Raw genomic sequence first — 23,603 nt, forward strand, 5'->3', positions numbered from 1 at the left:
CCACAGAATTCCAAGCACAAAGTGGAGAGGGATTACTGTATAGACACAAGAAATAATGTACTATAAACCGAGCAAGGAACAAGCCTGCGTACACTGTGTACCTCTCTCCATGTCTCAACCTCCCCAACACGGTGAAAGGCAACTTCTAAATGAGCACCCACCTCTGATCTTCACCCTGGGTGACTTGAACCTTTGAGAGTGGTGGTGGAGGCGGCTTGACTGGAGTTCCGAAAGATTCATGAGAGTCAGGTCTCCCTGCTCTTTGACTTTGTTGATCTTCCTCTCTTTCCTTCAAAACCTCACTTAATGCAGCACTGCCCTCCTGTTCGACCTCAGTGTGGATGCCCTCCTGAGGTCCAGCCTCACTGGTATCATGTTCTCCTTGCTCAGGCTTCATTTCAGTCTCCGATGCTGCCATCTCCTGCGCTTTAGACTCCGTGGATGCAACTGATTGTGTGCTTTCTAAAGCTTCAGATTGCAATTGTGTCTTGGAATCAGATAATGGTTGCTGTATTTGGGCGTCGCTTGTGTGCTGATCATCATTCTTTGGATCACCAAGTGTCTCCTTCTGTTTGCTGACTCTGATTTTCTCCTCTTTTTGTGTCCCATCGTCACGGTCTTCTTTTTGTGATGGCAATTCCTCCTTAGTTGTTAGTTCATCCTTGCCGCTGAGGAGATTCAGTGTTACATTCTGGAAAGAAATCATTCACACGTCAGTGTAAAGAATGTACTGTACCTTCAAAGTTGGCAAGCTCTTTCTTTTTAGGGAGCATGACATAACATCTGGAGATACAGTACATGCTCTGCATTTGACAGTAACGATGACACAATGTGCAGCAGGTTTTTTTGGTTTTTTTTTAGGTCAGTCTTTCACATGCAGTAATTTATTTGTGGCAGACATAACATATAAATAAATGTCATACATGTCAAATAAAAACAAATAAATCAGACCCCTCCAGTTTCTCTTTTTCAAAAAAGTGTCGAGTGAGGCTCTCAAAACGGGTGAGATGTCTGCTGGGATTTAAGATTTAAAAGTATAGATCTGTGTGTTCTAGTTAAATACACTGCACTTTCTCTTCTATTTGGCGGATCTATAAAGCTATCTCTAGGTTTCACTTTTCCGTCTAGTAGCACATAACTGTGGTGCGTTCAAGGACCGCCAAACAAAGTACGAAATCTCAAAGCTTGAAGAAAAACATTATCAACTAGATCGGTGGTTCCCCAACTTTTTACAGTTGCGTACCCCTTTAGACATTTACCCGCTAGTGCTGCACACTTAAAAAACATACACCATTTTTACATTTAATTAAATTGAAATATTAAACATGATGAATTGGTTAATTCATTTTAAAGTAAGTAATTCTGGTTCAAAAATGTCTATTGTGCATGGTCAAGTTTTACATGAGCACTGATAAATAGATAAGATGTGAATTTCTCTTGGAGATGAATAAAGTATTTTAAGTATTCGTCCTACATTTCTTTTATTTCAGCCGGATGTTGGGACCCTTTGAATGGGTTGAACTTGAGCTTCACTTTTGTCCACTTGCAATCGCTGTGATTTAAATCTGCATATTATTGTGATACCAAATTGAAAGGGAAAATTGAACAAACATGATAAAGCAGTATCCAAAGAACAAAAATACATGCAAGCAGCGATAAAACCTAATTTTCAGGGGAGTCTCCACTCTCTCATCCTGACACGCACATACATCGACAGGTTTTCACAGTGCGGGGATTGGAACGCCAACATACGTTAAACCTTCAAGATGAAACACTCTTAATACACAACATAATCATCAAACATACTTACTTATTCATATAACTCACACAGAGCAATGAAGTAGAAATTGCGTGTGAATGCTGAAGCTGAACTGAAATGTAGAATGAATGTTTAAATATCCTCGTAAATTCACGAACTGAGGATCGAACTTGCAACCATTGGCAGACGACCTGAGCCATGGCACAGAATAAGCAGAATGCCACATGTAATGGAATAGAGGGCGTCGCTGAAATTCATTCATTCATTTTCAATCGATGTATGCATGTGTTGTACTATGTTTGTTATGTATTGTTTGCTATGTAAAAATGACGGGAACTAAAGCGACAGACGATACATAAAATGTTTTTATTAAGTCACTGTTAGCACTTTCTTACACAAAGGTTTTCAAATCTTACCTTAATTGTATTCACGAGCACACTAAGCACCTCATGGCCAGTGTAAGATTCACTGTGGTCAAACTGTCCTCGTAAGGAATGAAATACTCCGTTCATCACACGCTTCACCTGTGGGTCCACAACAGCTCAATAAAAACTACAGCACACACTTATTTATTTATTTTATTTTATTTTTACACTTTCCTACTTCTGGGCTCCACTTCAGCCATCTTGTGTTACATATTAAATATAAAGCTTACATAGACATAAAAATATAAGCAAAAGATTGCTAAAAATAGCGCTAAGTACCAAAAGTGCTGCAACACTTAAATTATACTCTCTCAGGAGCGTTCGGCTTGAGAGGTTCTACTGTTATTTCCTCATGTCACATGCATTAAAAAAACTTTTACCTCTGCAGCTGTGTCGACTGAACTTTGTTGCTCACTCGGTTTGGTCTCGAGGTTGGTCACTTGTCGCTCTTGTGTCTCCTTGGCAAAGTCTCTGTGTGTCCCCAACTCTTTGCACTTTATACAAGAAGTAAAAGAGGGAAAGAAAGACTATGAGCAAAGCCTTGCAGTATACATCCTTGAATACAATCATTCATTCCAGCACAATGAATCATTACAAGATGTATACAATCATGAATAACATGTTGAAGACAACCATATTGTTTTTAAGCACAAGCAGACGATAACTTCTATAGCTTTAAAGTCATACTATTCATTGTAGTTCTTCCATACTATTGAAATATTATAAACAGGTTCTAATCCATAGTAATTGTTTTCATATTTATTAATATTCCCAGTATTACATTACACCTCTACTTAAAAGAATATCAAGTTTTCACACTAATAGGAAATTGATCAAATTAATTAATTATTAATTAGTATTAATTAATAAAAATAAAACACTATAAACGTGCAGTGTCAATATGACCCACATTAAATATTGCACAATATTTAACTGTTTAACTCATATTTTCTTGTACATTTTACATTATTAGGATATTATCATAAACTAGAGAAGGCCATTTCTGTAGAAAATGCATGTAAATGTAGCATGTAGGGAAAAAGCAGATGCAGAATGTGTGAATTTTGGTAATGGAAAATGTAGTTATGGCAAAATTGGTAATTTGTTTAATGTGAAAGTACTTTTACAAAATGTGACTTATTCCAGCTTCTGTAGTTTTAGTTTGTGTCCTTGTTGGTGTAAACATTGTCCCCTCCCTCTGGCTCAATCAGTATTACCGCTAAATGCCACTTATACATGTATAACATATGTATATATGTTTTATATACACTCCTGATCCAAATCTTAAGACCAGTTGAAAAATTGCTAGAATTTGCATTTTGCACATTTGGATCTTAATGAGGTTTTAAGTAGAGCTAAAATATGCAAAAACAAGAAGGGGGAGTCAGACAAAAAGCATTTTGAAAAAGTAATTTATTGAAAACAACAATTAAACTGAAATAGGCTGTTTATCAGCTGATCAAAAGTTTAAGACCACAGGCTATAAAAGCCAAAATCTGCTCAAAATGTTCATTTTCTGTCAAGCATTCACACTGTCATGCCCTCCTGATGGCTAAAGCTAAGAAGTTTTCTCTTTTTGAATGTGGTCAGATTGTCGAGCTGAATAAGCAAGGTCCTGAGCATGATGGAACAAAAAAGTCAAGTTGTAGACCACCCCCGCAAAAAAAAAAAAAATCACACCTGCGCTGAGCTGGAGGATCGGATTGGCTGTCCATCAAGACACAGGGCGGTTTTCCACCCACATTAAGGCCCTTACTGGTGCCGACTGCAGCGCAATAACCATCACCTGGCATCTGCAGGAAAAGTGTTTAAAAAACAAAAAACTAATTCAAAGACCTCGTCTCCTTCAACGCCACAAAATTGCCTGTTTAGACTTTGCCAGCGAGCATCAAACATGGGACATTGAAAGGTGGAAAAATGTTTTATTGTCTGATGAGAAAAAATTTAACCTTGACGGTCCAGATGGCTTCCAACGTTACTGGCAGGACAAGGAGATCCCACCTTAGATGTTTTCTACCCGGCACAGTGGAGGGGGGTCCATCTGGGGTGCTTTTTCATTCAGTGGAACACCGGTGCTTCAGGTGGTGCAGGGTCGTCAAACGGATGCAGATGTTGCAGCGGGCATCCCTCATGACTGAGGGCCCTCGTCTGTGTGGTAACAGCTGGGTTTTTCAACAGGACAACGCTGCAGTTCTCACTTGACCAAGGACTTCTTCAAGGAGAATAACATCATTCTTTTGGACCATCCTGCATGTTCCCCTCATTTAAATCCCATAGAGAACATTTAGGGATGGATGGCAAGGGAAGTTTATAAAAATGGCCATCAGTTCCAGACAGTTGATGCCCTTCGTGAAGCCATCTTCACCACTTGGAGCAATGTTCCCACTAGCCTCCTGGAAACACTCACATCAAGCATGCCCAAACCCATTTTTGAAGTGATTAACAAGAACGGTGGAGCTACTCATTACTGAGTCCTACTGAGAACATTTTTTGTTCTGGTTTGGAGAGTTTTTTGTCATTTTTTGAGTGATGGTATTAAACTTTTGATAAACAGCCTATTTCAGTTTAATTGTTGTTTTCAATAAATTACTTTTTCAAAGTGTTTTTTGTCTCACTCCCCCTTCTTGTTTTTGCATATTTTAGCTCTACTTAAAACCTCAAAAAGATCCAAATGTGCAAAAAGCAAATTCTAGCAATTTTTCAACTGGTCTTAAGATTTTGATCAGGAGTGTATATATGTCCTCTTCATGACGCATTTTTTGACTGATGTGACTTACACTTCGGAGTGATTTACAGTCCAGAGTATACAGTATTTCCCTCAGTGTCTACCTGATTTGCTTGCAGTGTGAACAAGATCTGGGTGAGTTCTAAGGATGTCTTAATCATACAACAGCAGTTAAGTAACACTTGCCTTTTCATTTGGCTCTTGAAGCTTCTCCAGCAGTTGATTTCTCTCCTCTTTAAGCTCAGCCATCTCTCTGTCATGGTGTTGTCTCGCAGTGGCAAGGGCCTGCTCATACTTGGACTTCCACTCTTCCTCCAGCTGCTCTGCTTGCAGATGACATGACTGGAAACACCAACAAGCAAAGTTAAAAAAGTAGGGGTAAAAAAAGTGGGAGGGCAATGTTTCTTCTAAGCTGCGCATTCGCACAATCGTGCACTGCTCTAACATTCTCACATGCACAGCAAATCCATGCAGCGCACAAAATACAATCCAACCTGAACTGTAAATGAAATAAACAAATAACAATTTATTCTGTACAAATATGCAATGCAACTCAGAGAACAACAAACAGTAACAACCTACAACAACAAACACCGTCCTGTCAAGGATAACATCCTGTTTGCACGTATCTACTTCTGCAGCCAAGCAATTCATTAACAGCGCATTACGTAGCGTGGCCACATGGGGCCCCACGTACCCCAAGTGGAACTCTAGCACTGCTGTGCACATGTGCACATGCACCCCAAATGTAACTGTAAAGGAATGATTGCATTACAATGGGCTATGTGTGCATGTGTGCAAACATAGGGAAAACACTGCAGATGCTGTACAATATGCATCTTTAACCTTATGAAAGCATGACTAACTAGAGGTGTCCTGATATAACATTTTCACTTCCGATCGGATATAAATATTGCAGCCTTATCATGCATACTTTTATTACTTATTTTGTAGTGTGAAATGTTAGAAAAAGGCTTGATCAAGTAATATCACTCAAACAGAGATGTAGTGTTGGCTAGCCATAATATATCGAGGTCCGAGGTGTTCAATTAAGTGTTTACACCCGACTTTTATTCACCACTGACAGGGGCTGATCATCTTTTCTGTTATGGCTGATGACTTCTTGTCATCCCGCGGGAGTTTGGTCGTAGTAAACTTCCCCGCTTCTCTGACGCCATGGCAAGTCTTTTTCGGACTTAAACAAAAAATACACACGGCTGACATCACTTCTACTCCATGCTCAACACGTTAGCACATGCTGTTGTTGTGATGACGTAGGCTCTATCTGGCCACTGCTGGATAGACTTTCTGGGGATTTTACATGCAGGCCGATATAATCTGATACCCGTTTTTTGCGGATATCTGCCAGATAGCTGATATCAAAATAGGATCGGGACACCCCAACTAACACACAATTATAATTATTTATTTACTTTGTGAAGTCCTGTTCCGCTGCCGTGAGGATGATTGTTAATAAAGGTCCTGGGTTTGAGCCCAAATTGTCCTCAGCGTGGTCAACCCTCGCTTCCATGTCCTCTGCATGTACACTCCCCTAATCCTCACTTCCGCTTCTCTTTCCACTTTTGTTTACTATACTGTATAAACTGTACATCTGTGGTCTTTACCTTCCTTTACTGACACATGCTGCTCACTCATGAAGGGTACTCACTCGTTCCAGATGATGTTTATCCGTTTTCAGTTCATGCAATTTCTCCTCCATGGTGTTGACCTTCAGCTCCATCTCCTTGCGTCTTTGTTCCTCTGCATGGTCATGTGCCTGGGCTCTTTCCTTCAGCTCTGAAAAAAACACACAAAAATGACAGACTTTCCAGTATGCAAATAGCCACCACAGATATGAACCCAAGTCAATTTAAAAAACACACCAAATGGACTTCCACTGAAGTATCTTCACGACCATATGCAGTACGGACATGGTACTGGGCGCCATGGTGTAAAGAGGTCTTCCCACAAATACAGCTTTAGACCAAATACAGCGAAAAGCCCATTTTCCACTACAGGCAAAACTGGGGCTGAAATAAAGGTCTTCGCCATTTTGCAGCAACAAAATGTGGCCCATCTCCAAGGCTGGTACTTTTTAAGTTCCGGGAACATTTAGGTGTGGTTTGCGTATTGAAACAGTGAGGTCAATTTATTTTTGTTGTAGACCGAGAACATTTGGGTTTGACATCATAAGATGAATGTGAGACCAGAGAGCAACAGCTCAGCTTTGATTTCCAAGTAGTTACATCTGGATTGAATGCAAAATTTGGAAGATAACAGCGTATGTTTGAACGTACCCATTTTTCATGTGCACAAAAGAAATGGAACATGTGACCGGTAGGTGTGTCCTATTACATTACATATTCAATCAGCAAACAACACTGAATGTCTATGCTAAGTGTCAGACTGAGTAGGACACTGTAGATTTTGCCTGTGTAGACTGCATTTAGAGGTGAAAACAACATCTCTGTACTTTTTGGCAAACTCCAGCCTGGTCTTCCTATTGTTCTTGCTAATGAGTGGAATGTTGTGCATCTTCTGGTGTAACCATTGTACTTGATTAATTCTTCCATGAAGAGCAGATAGTGATAGCGTCACTCCTGCCCTCTGCCGGTTGTTGCCAATATCACTAATGGTTGTTTTAAGGCCTTTCTTTACAGCTCTCCAAATGTTTCTGACATCAACCTTTCCTTTGTCTACCTGTTCCACGTCTGTTACTTAGTACACCAGTGGTTTCTTTCTTCTTCATGACATTCCAAATGGTTGTCGTGGCTAAGACCAATGTTTGTGCAATGGGTCAGATTTTCCATCTTCTCTCAGATCCACCATTGCATGTTTTTTACCCATTGACAGCTCTCTGGTTTTCATGTTGTTTTCACCTCCAAATGCAGCATACACAGGCAAAAGCTATTCTACACAATCTGAAACTGAGCATTCAGTGCTACATATTGATTGAATAAGCAATGCCATATGACACACCCGGGCAACAAAACATACCTGTCAGTCACATGTTAATACTTTTGAGATATAAGTACCTGGAAATAACAGCTGAACTGTTGCTCCCTGATCTCAAATTCATCTTTTGAAGTCAAACAACATACTGAGAGGACTCTTCGCACGTTTAAGAGTAAAGATACCCTTACTTATGCTTTACGTTGATTAAAAAAGCCGCCAATATGGACTTTGAATCCTGCTACGACACTGTGAACATAGCCTAAAAGTGGACATTTGGTGTAAAAGAGGCATCACCACAAACCTTGCAGCTGTGATTCCAGCCCATTGATGTGTTTGGCGTGACTTTCACAGACCAGCAGCTTTGTGCTCAGTTCACTCTGCAGCTCCAAAACCTTCTGCTCATGAGCGGAAGCCTCGAGTTGCATCTGTGAAAGCTGAGTGGTGGTTGATGAGAGTTCCTCCCTCAACTGAATCTGATAAACAATAAGGAAGACATAGTTTCAGTCTGGAGATGATCTGGTTCATGGCTCAAGCAGGTGGCTCTACGCTACGCATGAAACAACAATAAAAACAGGAACAAGAAGGGTTGACTTTGGCCAAACAAAATAATGGGTTGGGAATGAGGTCCAGCCCCAGGTGGAGGAGTTCAAGTATCTCGGGGTCTTGTTCAAGAGTGAGAGAAGGTTGGAGCGTGAGGTTGATAGGCGGATCGGCGCAGCGTCTGCAGTAATGCGTTCGCTGTACCGGACCGTCATGGTGAAGAGAGAGCTGAGCTGGAAGGCAAAGCTCTCAATTTACCGATCGATCTATGTTCCCACCCTCACCTATGGTCATGAGCTTTGGATTGTGACCGAAAGAACGATATCGCAGCCACTAGTGGCAGAAATTAGTTTCCTCCGTAGGGTAGCTGGACTCACCCTAAGAGATAGGGTAAGGAGCTCAGTCATCTGGGAGGAGCTCAGAGTAGAGCCACTGCTCCTTCACATCGAGAGGAGCCAGTTCAGTCTGGGCTTCCCTACTGAGACTGCTGCCCCCGCGACCTGGACCCGGATAAGGGGAGGAAAATGGTTGGATGGATGGATGGATGGAAGTGAAATTCATCTTGACTCTAATAATGGATCTGATTGTGGTAACATCCATCCAGTAATAGCATATGTGAAAAGAAATGATACAAAAAATGCTGACAAAAATTGGTGAAGATCAGTAAGAGAGTCTGTTTCACCACTAGAACAATCTGTTTTTGACTCCTATTCTGACTGTGAGCAAGAACAATGTATCTTTTACGTGTCTGCCTCTTCCAGTACTTTTCCATCAGTCATATGTACGTGTTGTGCAACTCTGTGCTATGTGAGTGTGTGTGTGTATTGTGAAGGCCTCCAGGAGAAGCAATTAGACCAGGGGTGTCAAACTCGTGCCAAGGAGGGCCGAGACACTGCAGGTTTTTTCTCCAACCGGTTTCTCCAGCAGGTGATTTGATTGATGAGCTCCTTCCCTCAAATTAGAGGAGGTGGTGATCATTAAAATCACCTGCTTTAGTGACCGGCTGGAAAGAAAACCTGCAGTGTCTTGGCCCTCCATGGCACGAGTTTGACACCCCTGAATTAGACTGACAATGCACTGAGCCATTAGACTGAATCTAAAAGTGTAATAATAATAATAATAAAGATAATATCTAACAGTTTGGAAGACACAAAATGTGGATGACAAGAAACACTGACCTTGTCTCGTTCTGCCTGCAGCAGTCTGGCCTGATTTTGTTCACTGGAGGACTTGAGGGAGTCGTGACGCTGCTCCAGAAGCATGTTGCTGTGTTCCATATACCTACACAAATCGTTAAGGGTATGGGTATCTGTGCGATGCATGTACTTGCAGCAAATATCTGCAACTGGTGTGCCCTGCTTGTATATTGTTGTATTACCACCGTCGGGGGTCACATACAGTATGTCTTATATGTTATGCAAGATATTTTGCATTGATGGTGGAATACCGCAGCTTCCCACCTGCATGGTGCCCACCTCTCAGGGTCTTTAATAAACTGCAAAGACCCTCTAGCTAGTCCAAAATGCAAAGTACTATACTAAACAGAAGATCCTATTTCCCATGTACTACATGGCTACCTTTGTAATTTAGGATTGAAAAACAGAATCTAAAGGGGTTTGAATACTGGTTAAATATAGCAACAAAGTCACTAAATTACAAAGACTGACCCCTCCTGTTAAGTCAGGTGTATCAATGATGAGGTACTGGAAGATAAAGGGTTAAGTGGGTGTCTTGCGTCATCAAAAATGGTTTTGTAACGACCTGGCCAATGTGCATTGTTTTGGAGTTCCATTTTAGTTCCACTGCTGAGTGGTGCAATGCGTGATGACGACAGCGCTTGGCAAAGGGGGCCGTGGTTCGAATCCCAGTCAGGGCAAATAGCATTGTATGGCAATATATGTTATTGTTATCATTGTTTGTAACAATACTGACCCTCACAGTGTCTGCTGGGAAAAATTCTGGCCAGTCAAGTCCCCACTGAATTGGTTGATAAAACCAGTGATAGCAATGTTGGAAAGAGACCTCCATCACAGACACAACAAACTACAGTAGATAGAAAAGTAGTTATTTTCTAATTTGGCTAGGCTTGGTATTGTTTCACATGAGAAAGTGGACAGACTTAACATTGTGCTATCGAGATGAGTAGCACAAAGGTAATGTAAGCCTGAAATGGAGAGGGATGTTTTTCTCTACTTTTACTCTAAAATTTTCTGTGACAGTTTTCCAATTGAAAATGAATGGGCAATTTATTTGACGCCGCTGACTGGTGGAAAATCACTTTATATTGTCCATTACTATAACATTCTGCATTTTCTACAGCACATGTTTCAAACTGTGGGGGCCAGATACGGCCCGGCCCGCCTTATGAAAACTTGGGAATAGTGTGTGTCCATAATGCACTTCACCTTTTTCCTTCTAAATATATTTGTACTTTCATGACAGAAAAATTGTACTGTGTGCAGTTCTTCTAAACTTTAATATTATTTGATCCTTTGCTGTCTTCAACTTCACTTGAGTAGTATTTGAAATAGTTGTTCTAACAATGTGTACTATCCCTATCACTCTGACGTTTATAGAGTGAGGAAGCTTACCAAACCATAAATTAAGCCTGTTCATGTTTTTATTTTGCGCTAGCACGGCTATGTTGTAAAAAAGTGTCTATATTTGGACATTGAAATGTTACATGTAAAGCATGTCTACTTTTGTTGTGAAATTAACAATATTTTCTCTGATAATTTTGTCATGATTTCTACTTAGAATGAAAGAATGATGTCTGAAATTGGTTTCTAATGTGTTTTATTCAAATATTCTCAGTGTAAAAAAAAATAACTGTTGTGTAATCATTAGTGAAAAGTACATAACCTTCGTGTCCGCCTGCCAATGAAAATTTTGAGGAACATAATTCCAAAGTGTTTTTTTTGTGTATAAAAGAGTAAAATAAGATTATTTGAACAAAAGTCTAATACAGAGTGGACACCGAGCTATGGGAAATGGAAGATGTCTCGAGCTCTGGTATGTTGGGTGTGTGTTTTGCAATGTTTGAAGTTTGTGTTGATAACATTACCAAGGTCTATCCACGAGTTGAAAATTTTAAATGTAACACTTGGGTACCCTTGATCTGAGCCATATAAGACAGTTACAAGTGGCCCTCTGAAGGCAGCCATAAGTGCGATGTGGCCCTAAATGAAAAAGTTTCACACTCCTGTTATACAGCGTGACATGGCTCAGGCGGTAGATTGTTTGCTTCGCAACCTGATGGTTGCTTGTTCAAGCCTCGGTCCCGCTGTAATTATGTAACATATTTATACTGTACAAGCCAAAAGTTTGGACACACTTTCTCATTCAATGCGTTTTCTTCATGACTAGATTCTCACTCTCACTAAAGTCATCAAAACTATGAATCAACAAATGTGGGATTATTATATATGTCTTATATTTCAGATTCCTCAAAGTAGCTTTTTTGAGAGTGCTGCAAACCTTTGGTGTTCTCTCAATGAGCTTCATGAGGTAGTCACCTGAAATGGTTTTCACTTCACAGGTGTGCCTTGTCAGGGTTACTTTGTGGAATTTCCTGCCTTATTAATGGGGTTGGGACTATGGGGTTGTGTTGTGTGTGTGTGCAAACTTTTGGCCTGTACTGTACATTCAGTCTGCATTGCCCAAAACACTTTAAATTCAAATTTCAATTTTTTTTTAGTCTGCTAAAAAGGAATAGTAAAATTAAATGGTGCCCCCTAACTGGTGAAAAAATAATTTAACCTTTTCAGTTACTGTAACATTGGAGCCGGAGTCTCCTTTGTTATCGGAATCCCTACAAGGTGGCATACAGTGGTAGATTATCTCCCAACCCAATGGTTGTTGGTACGATCCTCGTGTAATTGTTCAACATATTTATACATTTCAATAATCATTCTCCATCATTCTCCATTTTACATTTCAAAATTTCAAATTCTAATTTTTTTTTTTGTCAACTAACTAATCCCACATTTCTCAACTGCTTCAAAAAAATCAGCTCATTCGGGACATGTAGGCTATTTTTTTTTTTTTTTACATTTTTCCCATTGAAACTGAATGTACAATTTCAATGTCGTCCCGTATTGGTGGAAATTCATTTTACATTTAACATTACATGTAACATTGTGCTTATTCTGTGCACAGTGGCTCATGGTGGTTGCTGGTTTGATTCCCAGTCGGTGAATAGATTTCAATACGGTATTTCAGTTCAGCTTCAGCAATTCAGCATTCACGCGTAACTTCTACTGAAATTGCTTAATCTAGTTGGGAGTTAACTATGAAAATCTTACATGACTGTGACTCACCTTTGACTTTGGTTAAGGAGCTCGCTGATCTTGCGGTTTTGCTCCTCAATACGAGAACTTTTCTCAAACACTTCCTTCTTTAAACATTCATTTTCCTATAAGCACAAGGAATGGATATTACACACAAAACATTTGTCTAGTAAAACTGTTCATAGTGTCTAATCCCAAGGAAACCACACTGATTGAAAAAGTGTGTTTTTTACGGGTTCTAGATGTTTTTACCGATATCCAATATACCGATATTGTCTAGCACTTCATTACCGACTGTGATATAGGAAGCAGCTCTTTCCTCAAACTAATGTCAGGTGACATCTCATGTAATGAATGGACACATGATGCTTCTTTACTGTGACGCCACTGGATGCATTTCACAAATAAACACTGTTTGTACAAAAAAGACAAATACTGCAATATGCAATACGGGTTACGAAAAAAGTGCCATATTATCACATTTTGTCTTCACAAGTCTTTAAAAAATCATGATGCCTTAGTTTCCCCCTTGCAAGCAATAAGCAGCGCTTTCATTGCCATTTGAAGCTATTTACTGAGACTTTTATTTTGTTAGATGACATCTGACAGGATGTAACACGCAGTGTTTTTATTGTGAAGGCAGGAAATGTGCTGTTTTCTCCTTGGCTCGTGACCAAAGTAGACAGCTGTGCGGTGTGATGGTGAGTGTCTATAGACAGAGAGTGTCTCCCAGCCTTCATGGCTGCCATCCTATGGTGGTGTTGAGCTTGCACAACGCCAGCAGACATCTTATTAAAGACCCTCGCTAACACATATTTACAATCCAGAGGCCAAACGTGATCACAATTCCAGGCCGTGGACATACTAAGCTAGCAAGCTTGTTGCCTTGTGGCGCAAGTCATCATCGCGTACCATTATCATTATTGGCAGAAAATCCACACGGACTATGGCGATATCGAAATAGACACTTGCACAAATGCGAACATATATACGGCAATAAATATTTTATACAAATTTATAACCCACAAAGCATGTTGGGAAGCCCACAAACCAAGTTACCCAGCATTCCTTGAGGGTTATAATACCCACATAGTCCATGTGGTGCAGTCGCATTTTGTGTTCCACATATGTTACGTGTTATTTTGGGTTGCACTGTGAATGAGGGACATGCTTGGTCTGACAAACAATGCATGCGTCAACGCTCAATGAACCGGGGACAAATTCATGATGCACTTTGCAGTCGGGTCTGGAACCAATTAACCGAGATATTAGATATTGTCAAAGATCACTGACATTGATAACACAACAATAATTTCCAAAATGTTAAGTCACTGCACCTGGATGATTCGTTGGATGTTCTGCATGACCATGCAGGAATCCATTGATATACCAGACAAACCCAAGGAGACACTTCCTTGCTTCTGGAGGTCATCTATCTAATAAATGATCAAATAGACTGAAATATAACATATTATAACATATGTGGGAAATAGGTCAATTTTTTTCTGCTTTCGCTTGAAGACATATAAGCAATCCTCTTGGAAATGGATTCAGTACCTTTGATGCAAGTTGGTCCACTTTGTCTGCGACTTTCCCGACAGTTAAACGGATCTCCATGTTGTGCTGTCGGGCCTCAGTTATCAAGAAGGAATTCACATCACCGCTGCCTGAAGAAGGTAAGTTTTGTCATTTACATATCAACATATAACACTGTAAAATTCCAAATCCTAAAAAGAAAAATCAGTGTTTCCCATAGCTTTACCAAACACGTGGCTAATAATAATAATGAGACTACACTGGTACCGTGGTTAACGTCCGTCTCAGTTAGCGCGTTTTTCGGTTAACATCCAGAATTTTTGCTAAAATTTTGCCTTGCCTTGCATTCGCCTGCTTCTTCAGTGTCCAAAATACCATCCAGTTTGTTTGCGCCACCGTCTTGGACCACAAGCCAAAGAAGAAATTTAGCGATACTTGCATTGTGGGCTGCGGGCACCATTTTAGACAACAGTGTTTGTTTACCAGAGTTGTGGAGAAATACATGACCTAACAAAACACATGGACCATACCGAGAAAAGGGTGCAACACCTCCGAATTATTTTCTATGGGAAGATTTGCTTTGGCTAGTGTTCGTTTCGGTGATGTTAACCGAGGCACCACTGTATTTATTTTAATAAAGAACAATGTGTACACCTGTTCTTAATGAAACGTATCCTGCCTTGGGTATAATTGAAGTGAGCATTCTTACCAATATGAGAAACAGGCTGTGCCGGATAAACGTGGCTAAGAGACTGTAGCTGAGTTGCAGGCACAGAAGTGTGTGTGTAGGCATAAGGCTACAAAACAACACCAAAAAAAAAAAAAAGTCAATTGCATTTCTTCTCCATAAACAATAGTATTTACAAAAATAATGACAATCTCACCTGAAAAGCGCGCATGTTACCTGGCAACACAACCTGTGAGGCAAAATTGGTCAGGGTGGGCAGTACATTGGCAGGAATGGAAGGGTACGGATGTGGAAGTGCTGCGGAGAAACAACAGAACCAAACATAACATAACAAAAGACCAAAAAATACAACATATGTACCATATGTACACTAAAGTTTCAATTATTAATCAGCATTTCCCATAAATTTACAGCTTTGGGGGGTGGGGCCAGTTAGTCCACTTCATTTGGTCACTTTCTAAGCCTTTGCAGGCAGCTTCATTCACATGCCCTGCATCCACACCAGGAAGATGCCAGATTATATGCATTAATTCTAATAAGCATTCACACATCCAAAATTGTACACCATTTTTCATCTACGGTATTCATTCCTCTACTTCACCTTCTGCCAACCCCTGGCATTTCTCAACCGATTCAAACCAATCCAATGTCAAAATGTTCAGCTCATTCAGGACACACTGGCTATCAGGACTTTAAAAAAATCAGGATTAAAAAAAAAATCCCCACAGTTACAGTAATTTCATATTTTCTGTGATAACTATCCCATTCAAAATGAATGGGCAAGTCATTTGGCACCACCTACTGGTGGAAAATCACTTTACATTTTCCATTACTGTAACCTTGTGTTTATTCTAAAGCGCGACATGGCTCAGGAGGCAGAGTCGTTGTTTCCCAACTTGATGGTTGCTGGTTCGCTTCTCAATCTCGCTGTCACCATTCCTCTTATTTATACATTTCAACTGTCAGTATGAGCAGAAAAAGGTTACCATGTGTTGGAGCTGGGGCAGCAGTAGAGATCTGCACAGGAGATGAAGCAGAAGGTGGATCCTTGGTTCTACCAGTGTTGGTATCCTGCATCACATTATATGCTGTCACTAACTGTTCACAATAAACAAATTACTAACAGTCCAATGCAGCATTAAGTGACAGAAACCTGTAACCTGCTTAAGATGACTTTCGAATTTTAAAATACTGCCACACGACCGACATCACTCCTATCCCTTGCTACTTTGTTAGCATACGCTGTTGTTGTGATCATGTGGGTTCTGTATGCAGAGTATGGAATAGACCGCTTGTGTTGGGAGTGCCGATATCCAAAATTTTCAATGCAGGCCGATATACTGTAATACGATGATATCGGACTGATATCAGATATAAATACCGCAACAGGACACCCTTAGGTGCGGCTTGTCAGTTAAACAATGCCCACATAAGCACATTGCACAGAAAATAAAGAACAACTGGATATGGCCCAAATCCTCCTCAAAAATGACTCCTGCAAACCAAAATGCCAGACCCTGTGCGTGAATATTTTCGTAGTTAGAGCATGGAAAACCTGTTTACAACCTTCTAAATAAGACTTTAAACATTATTAAAGTCTTCTAGGCATGTAATGACACACCTATAATCAACCTTACACTTATAGTATAGTAGAAATAATAAGAGAAAATAAAACCACGGACATAAATAAGACTAGTGTTCATGTGTATTACTGTAAATGTGTCCCAGTGCTCGGGGAGCTGCGTGGGGGGGTGTACTGGAAGTGACCTCGGGGGTTCAGGATTGAGTTTCAGCTTGGCGTGGGTTACAGCTGCAACTGTAGCCCGTGTTAGTGATGATTGTGTCTGTTGTGAGATCATTCAAACCTGCAATAAAAGCCTGTTGTTCTGGCCATCCAGTCTGGTGCTTGTGTTTCTCACCAAACATTACAGTCATTACTGACACCTAGTGACCAGCGTAGAATACAACAGATCATCATAATGTCTTTGAATGCCTTATATTTGTATTTTACTTCCTTTAGCCATTTTTATGCTTGAAAATGCTTCATGTAGGCCAAAAAATTGCTTAAATATGCATATTTTTGACTAATAGCAAGCCATATTCAATCACAAAACAGCATGATTTATTAATTACATAGTTAACATTTTATTTATACTATTAAAGTACTTAAATGATTATTCTGAACTTGCATGTCACACAGTTCCATAAAAAATGAATCGGCTTTTGGACATTTTGTTTCTGTTGTCCAAAAGTACAGCTATGGCTCCGGTATCAGATAATATGTAAACGTCATACATGTCAACCACGGTAAATCTGACTCGAGCCAGAATTGTACCTAAATCAATTCTGTGTTTCTCATAAAAACCATGTGTTTCAATGCAAATGTTCCCTCACCTCCAAGTCAGAGTCACAAGATTCTGGCTGACAGGACACTCCCGTTAAGAAGGGCAACATAGGCTGGCCCATTTTTGCCATACGAGAGATCAACTTGGCCTTTGTGGCATCTGGAGTCTGAGCAAAGAATACACATCATTTATTAAGATTGCTACAGAACAGAACATTATATCCCCACAATGCTAAGTGTTAAGTGCTAAGTGATCAGGTTTTACTTACATTCAGTTGTTCACTAAGGGAATTTGACTTAGCACGTACAGGTGATTCCCTAGACAGAAAAAAACATGAAAAAAAGAATGAAGGCTATGGCGTGTACCTGCTTTTTAGGCTTGGGCCTCACTCTGGTTTGCCTGAGTCCAATGTTTGTTCTGGTGGCTCCAGGGTTATATTCTCCACACTAGAAGCAGGGGAGACCGCACCAGACTCTCTGGAACTGGCACTTGCCTGGTCAGACCCAGTCTCCTTGGAAAACTTGACCTATACCGCAAAATACACCACTGAGAATAATTTCCTATTCAATTTAGAAGAAAAAATAAAAACTAGAAAACTATGCTTGCATTTTGTTGAAAACATGTCACATAAAGCAATCGTGTGGTGGAACAGCACATCACACACACAGTACGTTTATAATTGTTTATTTGATTTCAATGTATTATTATTATTGCCGTAGTCATACAGTATATATTACATTTATATAATGCGCCTTGATCTTCGCGGCTTCACTCTATCACAATTTTAAAAAGATATTTTAATTAATAAATCATGCTGTTTGGTGATTAAGTACGACCTATGATTATAATGTGGATATTTAAGCAAACTTCATGTATTTTTTGCTTAAATTATGCATTTTCATGCATAAAAATGGTTAAATGAAGTCAAATACTAATATAAGGCATTCAGAAGACACATTGAAAGGTGTGATGAAATGTAGTATTCTACACTGGTCACTGGGTGTCAGTAATGTTACTGACAAGTGAATTTCCCCGCTGTGGGATAAATAAAGTACAAATGACATGATTGCCGAAACAACAGGCTTTTATTTCAGGTTTTCACGATCGCATAACAGGCACAACAATCCCTAACATGGGCTACTGTGGCGGCCGTACTTCACGCCAAGCTAAAACTCAACTCTGAACCCCCGTCGTCACTTCCTGTCCTCCCCCCCACTCACCTACCCTAGCATCAGAACGTATTTACAGCAAGACACACGAGCACAAGCATATTTATGTCTTTAATGTCTTATTTTCTCTTTTTATGTCTACTATATTGGTTAATAGGAGTGTAAAGGTGACTAGAGGGATGTTGTTTCATGCCTAGAAGGCTCTTATAATGTTAAAAATCAGATTTAGAAGGTCGTAAACAGTTTTTCTATGCTTTAACTACAAAAATATTGTATTTAAATAAAAATATCGTATTTTATATAAGTAATGATACTTCACGGAAATTCACTTATCATGGTTGGGTTTAGAACCAATTATATAACCACGATAAACCAGGGATTACTGTCACACCAGTGCAGGGCATACCCCGTATTGCGGCCTCCTTGTACCTTTTAGCCGCTGAGGGGGTCGGAATGGGTCCTCCATCTTGATAATGTACTTGTACAGAGACGCTGAATACGATTTGGTGTGGTGCAGGTTTATTACAATAAGCTGATAATGATCAGACCAAACCGGGATGACAAACAGATATCCTCCTCTTCCTCTTTAATGTGGGCAGGCTCTCTCCATGACAGATGTATCTGATAGTGACTCTTAAGATGTTTGGCATATGTGGTGACCAACTCCAGGAACTTCCGGTCGTCCCTGCAAAATCCTGGCTGCTCATCTCTGTCAGATTCGGGGAAGTTGTTCCTGAATTGCTGTTGCCGCAACTCATCCAGATTTATCATGGACACCCATTTACTGTTACTGGGTCACAATCAATGGCCTGTCCACTGTTTCCTGTCAGTGGCCCATTTACTGTGCAGCCCAGCGCAGTCCTTATGGCATATGGCCCATCATCTAAGCTGCGGATCACCTCCAGCGGCTCCATTGCTTTGGGAACATTTAGGAACATGTTGATAGTCCCTATCAACAGTTCAATCCCTGCTTCAATCTTATATAAGGAAAGGTTTTTTGAGTGTGGCTGTTTTCTCAGATCCTTCTTTGTTATGTTAAATTTGTGCACTGGCATTGACTCCTGTATACAGGCTCTCAGCAAGTCAATTAAGTCATTTCCTTCAAGTGCTTAGGCGCGACATAACTGCTCACCACTTTTTCCTCACCCATTGTCCTCAGAAGAATGCTTGTTTCTCTGCTGGTCATCTTAAGTATGTTCATTAAACCTTCTGTGCAAAATACTGCAGCGCTGTCTTAGTAGGAAAGTGTAGGTTTGGATGGTTGTACTGCCCCTCTCAGCTTTGACCTAGACTGGCACGATGGATAATTTGCAGTCCTATTCTACAGGCCCTTTAAGACCACTTGAAACCATGGTGTTGTCCACAGATACAGTGTTTTTCTTGGTCTGATCAGAATTACCTACGATGTCTTTGTGTAGGATGCTTGGATGTTTCAGACCGTGCTTTAAACAAGAGATCGATCCTCTTCTTGCATTCCTTGCTGATGTGCCCTTTGCACAGACAGCCATAGCAGAAACCATTCTCCTTCAAGAAATGTTTTCTTTTCCAACTGTACACACACTTCCAGAGACCTGTCTTTTACCTGTCTTTTCCCGCAGACAGTGTTATATAATTGTCCTGGCGGCAAACTCCGAACCCGATGGTGGACACCAGAGGTTAGAGCTGCTGTCAAGCTGAAGGAGTCCTAGTGAGCATGAATGGCTTGTGAGGCTCCTGAAGCAGCTGACAGGTACTTGCAGACCAAATGACATGCGGCTTCGGCGGTTGTCGAGGCAAACCCTCCAGTGTGGGAGGAGTTCGATGAGGCCATGAAACACAATTTTCGGTCGGCCTCGAAGAGGTTCTGGCAAACCATTCAACGCCTAGAAGGGGGAAGCAGTGCCCGTTCCACACTGTTTACAGTGGGGATGGGGCCTTACTGACATCGACTGAGGATATAGTCGGTCAGTGGAAGGAATACTTTGAGGCCCTTCTCAATCCCACTGACATACCTTCCATAGAGGAAGCACAGTCTGAGCACACAAATGCGGACAGGTCCATCACTATGGCTGAGGTAGTCAGAAAACTCCTCAGTGGAAAAGACGAGTTTCGCTCTGGATATTGTGGTACAGTCTTGCTTGACACGTATCTCAAACATTTCATGGAAGTCAGGAACAGTACCTCTGGTTTGGTGAAATGGAGGGGGTGGTCCCCATTTTCAAGAGTGGTGATCGGACAGTGTGTTCCAACTATATTCCAGAAAGAAGGAGACAAGGGTACGACCGTTAATCAAAACTCGGCTATAGGAGGTGAAATGTGGTTTTCGTCCTGGTCGCGGACCACTGGACCAGCTCTACATCCTTGCAAGAAGGGTAAGTGGGAGTTTGCCCAACTGGTCTACATGTGCTTTTTGGACTTGGAAAAGGCATTTGACCATGTCCCTCACGGTGTCCTGTAGGGGGTTCCCCGGGAGTACGGGATTGGTGGCACACTACTACGTGCCATTTGGTTCTTGTACAACCTGAGCAGGAGCCTGGTTCACATTACCAGCAGTAAGTAAGTAAGAGCCTGTTTCCGGTGAACGTTGGCCTCCACCAAGGTTGCCCTTTGTTACCGATTCTGTCAATAATTTTGGACAGAATTTCTAGGCGCAGCCAAGGCGTCAAGGAGGTCCAATTTGAGGGCCTTAGGATCTCGTCTCTATTCGCTGACAATGTGGTCCTGAGGCCTCATCAAACTTTCAGCGTTTACTGGAGCTGTTTGCAACTGAGTGTGAAGCTTCTCGGATGAGACTCATCACTTCCAAATCTTAGGCCATGGCTCTCAGTCGGAAAAGGGTCGATTGCACCCTCCAGGTTGGGAGTGAGGTCTTGCTCCAGGGGGAGGAGTTAAAGTATCTCGGGGTCTTGTTCACGAGTGACGGAAGGTTGGAGCGCGAGGTCGACAGGTGGATCGACGCAGCATCTGCAGTAATGCAGTAACTGTACTGGACTGTCTTGGTGAAGAGAGAGCTGAGCCGGACGGCAAAGCTCTCCATTTACAGGTCCATCTATATTCCCACCCTCACATATGGTCATGAGCTTTGGGTCGTGACAGAAAGAACGAGGTCCCAGATACAAGCGGACAAAATGAGTTTCGCACGTAGGGTGGCTGAACTCACACACACTACGAGATAGGGTGAGTAGCTCGGTCATCTGGGGCGGGCTCAGAGTAGAGCTGCTGCACCTTCACATCGAGAGGAGACAGTTGAGGTGGCTCGGGTATCTAGTCCGGATGCCGCCTGGAGGTGTTCCGGGCTTGCCCAGCCGGTAGGAGGCCCTGGGGCAAACCTAGGACATGCCGGTGTCATAGCTGGCCTGGGAACTAATTGGTGTCCTCCAGGTGAAGCTGGAAGAGGTGGCCAGAGACCAGAAAATCTGGGCTTCCTTACTGAGACTGCTGCCCCCGTGACCCGGACCCGGATAAGCAGAAGAAAATGGAATGGAATGGAATAATTATATAATTGTTATTTAATTGAGATTAATCACACTTTTAAGTGCCAAAAGCAAGATTGCTGTCTCAATAACAGTCAACACGCAGCATATACTTGAGCCGATGCTTTACTTAATCATGTTCGGGGCCGCAGGACATGGTGGTTTGTCAAAACACCGCTAATGGTGAGCAGGGTAGCTCATAGACATATATATGTAGACGCTGCATCGAGCATGGAGCCGTACGTCAATGTCGCCGCCATATTGAATGTAGCAAGAGTTAGAGCGCAGAAATGCCTCATTCATGTGCTGCAAACCAAATCCCAGGGAATAACATTTGACAGGCAGCGGCAGAGCTACGAGGTGGCCAGGGGGCATCTAGGCAATTCAGGTATCAACTTATTACCATTTTGGAAATAGGGGCCATTATTTTATTCAAAAATAATTTCCAGATAGAAATCCCCCAGTTTTTGAATGTTTAATGCGAGCGGCAATTTGTCCCACTTTGTCTGCCAGTCCTTAAACACACCTTCTCACATTCTCCCACGCTGCACAAATAGGACTACAATAACTACATTTTTTACCCTTTTTCTTTCACCTCATATTTGCTCCCAAATGCTGATTCTATGTGGGAATGCATCAAGTAAGAGCTGAGAACCTCATTGACTGCTAATGTGCATGTCAATGCACAATCCGTCCCGGAAACGCAATTGCTTCTACGCATGCGCGAGACCTACGTCAGTTCCTCCTTTAGCAAATTTTATGACAGCGCTTGGTGGTGGTAGTATTTTTTTAAATGTATGAACATTAATGGCCTATAACCATACTTAATATCTGCAATATATTAGGGGTTGTTTTATTAGTGATTATTATTAAAAGAGTTAGCATGTTAGCATGCGGATGTTTCTATCATCTTATGACATCCACCAAGATGGCGCTACATAAAAAGTTACACACAGACGTAAACGTCATATCCGGTTAAGTAAAACAAATGTCAATAAACAGAATTATAATATTTCAAAATATTTAATTGTAAATAACCAACAGCAGAGCAATGATGGATTAATGTAGAAGACTCAGCCAGAGTTTCATTTTTTTTTAATGCCATCCATCCAAACATATCTTCCTAACAAATGCTTTTGTCTGTATTTTTTCAGAGGCGAAAAAACTTAATATGGAACCAAGAAAAGAGGGCTTATAAATGATCCACTTGCACAATGGATATGAGAAAAAAAAATCAATTACTTTGTAATTTTTCAAATCTTAACGCTTTGGCTGTGTGTGGAGGTGTGACGTATATTGCTGCCATAAAATAGATCGACGGATGGCGTACATTAGACAGGACTAACATGTGACTGCCGAAAATAAGCCGACCGGATGTAGACGCATTCTGCACACGCATACAACCGATTGCGTTTCCAGGACGGATTGCGATGTGACATATTTGTGCATATTTGTGCTCCACAACCTCTCTGAAAAACAAAGTCGAGGCTCGTACTGGTGGATAGTGGCTCTGTATTTATTTCATGCTTTTCATTTGATGTTGTTCCTGTCTTAGTTTGACACAATACATAGTAAATACGATAAATTAGATCCCTATAATGTACGTATGTGCTAGGCTGCTAATGCTGCTAATCTTCAGCCATGGTCTCACTGACTCAAGCCCCCAAATAGCTGTCCTCAGCTATGCCTGCCATTAAATAGCATCTCGTAACCCAAATTT

General features: G+C 41.1%; 1 protein-coding gene across 1 annotated transcript in view; it reads right to left on the reverse strand.

Moving 5' to 3' along the window:
• Nucleotides 1–23,603, reverse strand: part of fkbp15b (FKBP prolyl isomerase family member 15b) — a 32,398-nt gene that overhangs the window by 2,659 nt on the left and 6,136 nt on the right. Inside the window, exons 10-25 of the mRNA XM_054774470.1 lie at nucleotides 17,652–17,788; nucleotides 17,531–17,579; nucleotides 17,312–17,428; nucleotides 15,904–15,988; nucleotides 15,114–15,214; nucleotides 14,939–15,026; nucleotides 14,251–14,360; nucleotides 14,031–14,129; nucleotides 12,724–12,818; nucleotides 9,583–9,685; nucleotides 8,166–8,337; nucleotides 6,579–6,706; nucleotides 5,096–5,251; nucleotides 2,565–2,678; nucleotides 2,176–2,283; nucleotides 162–691 (exon numbers count right to left, since the gene is read on the reverse strand). Of these exons, the coding sequence (XP_054630445.1) occupies nucleotides 162–691; nucleotides 2,176–2,283; nucleotides 2,565–2,678; nucleotides 5,096–5,251; nucleotides 6,579–6,706; nucleotides 8,166–8,337; nucleotides 9,583–9,685; nucleotides 12,724–12,818; nucleotides 14,031–14,129; nucleotides 14,251–14,360; nucleotides 14,939–15,026; nucleotides 15,114–15,214; nucleotides 15,904–15,988; nucleotides 17,312–17,428; nucleotides 17,531–17,579; nucleotides 17,652–17,788 (2,192 nt within the window). The remainder of the gene's footprint in view (nucleotides 1–161; nucleotides 692–2,175; nucleotides 2,284–2,564; nucleotides 2,679–5,095; nucleotides 5,252–6,578; nucleotides 6,707–8,165; nucleotides 8,338–9,582; nucleotides 9,686–12,723; nucleotides 12,819–14,030; nucleotides 14,130–14,250; nucleotides 14,361–14,938; nucleotides 15,027–15,113; nucleotides 15,215–15,903; nucleotides 15,989–17,311; nucleotides 17,429–17,530; nucleotides 17,580–17,651; nucleotides 17,789–23,603) is intronic.

The sequence above is a fragment of the Dunckerocampus dactyliophorus genome, chromosome 4 (genome assembly GCF_027744805.1).
Source record: "Dunckerocampus dactyliophorus isolate RoL2022-P2 chromosome 4, RoL_Ddac_1.1, whole genome shotgun sequence".
Lineage (NCBI taxonomy): Eukaryota > Metazoa > Chordata > Actinopteri > Syngnathiformes > Syngnathidae > Dunckerocampus > Dunckerocampus dactyliophorus.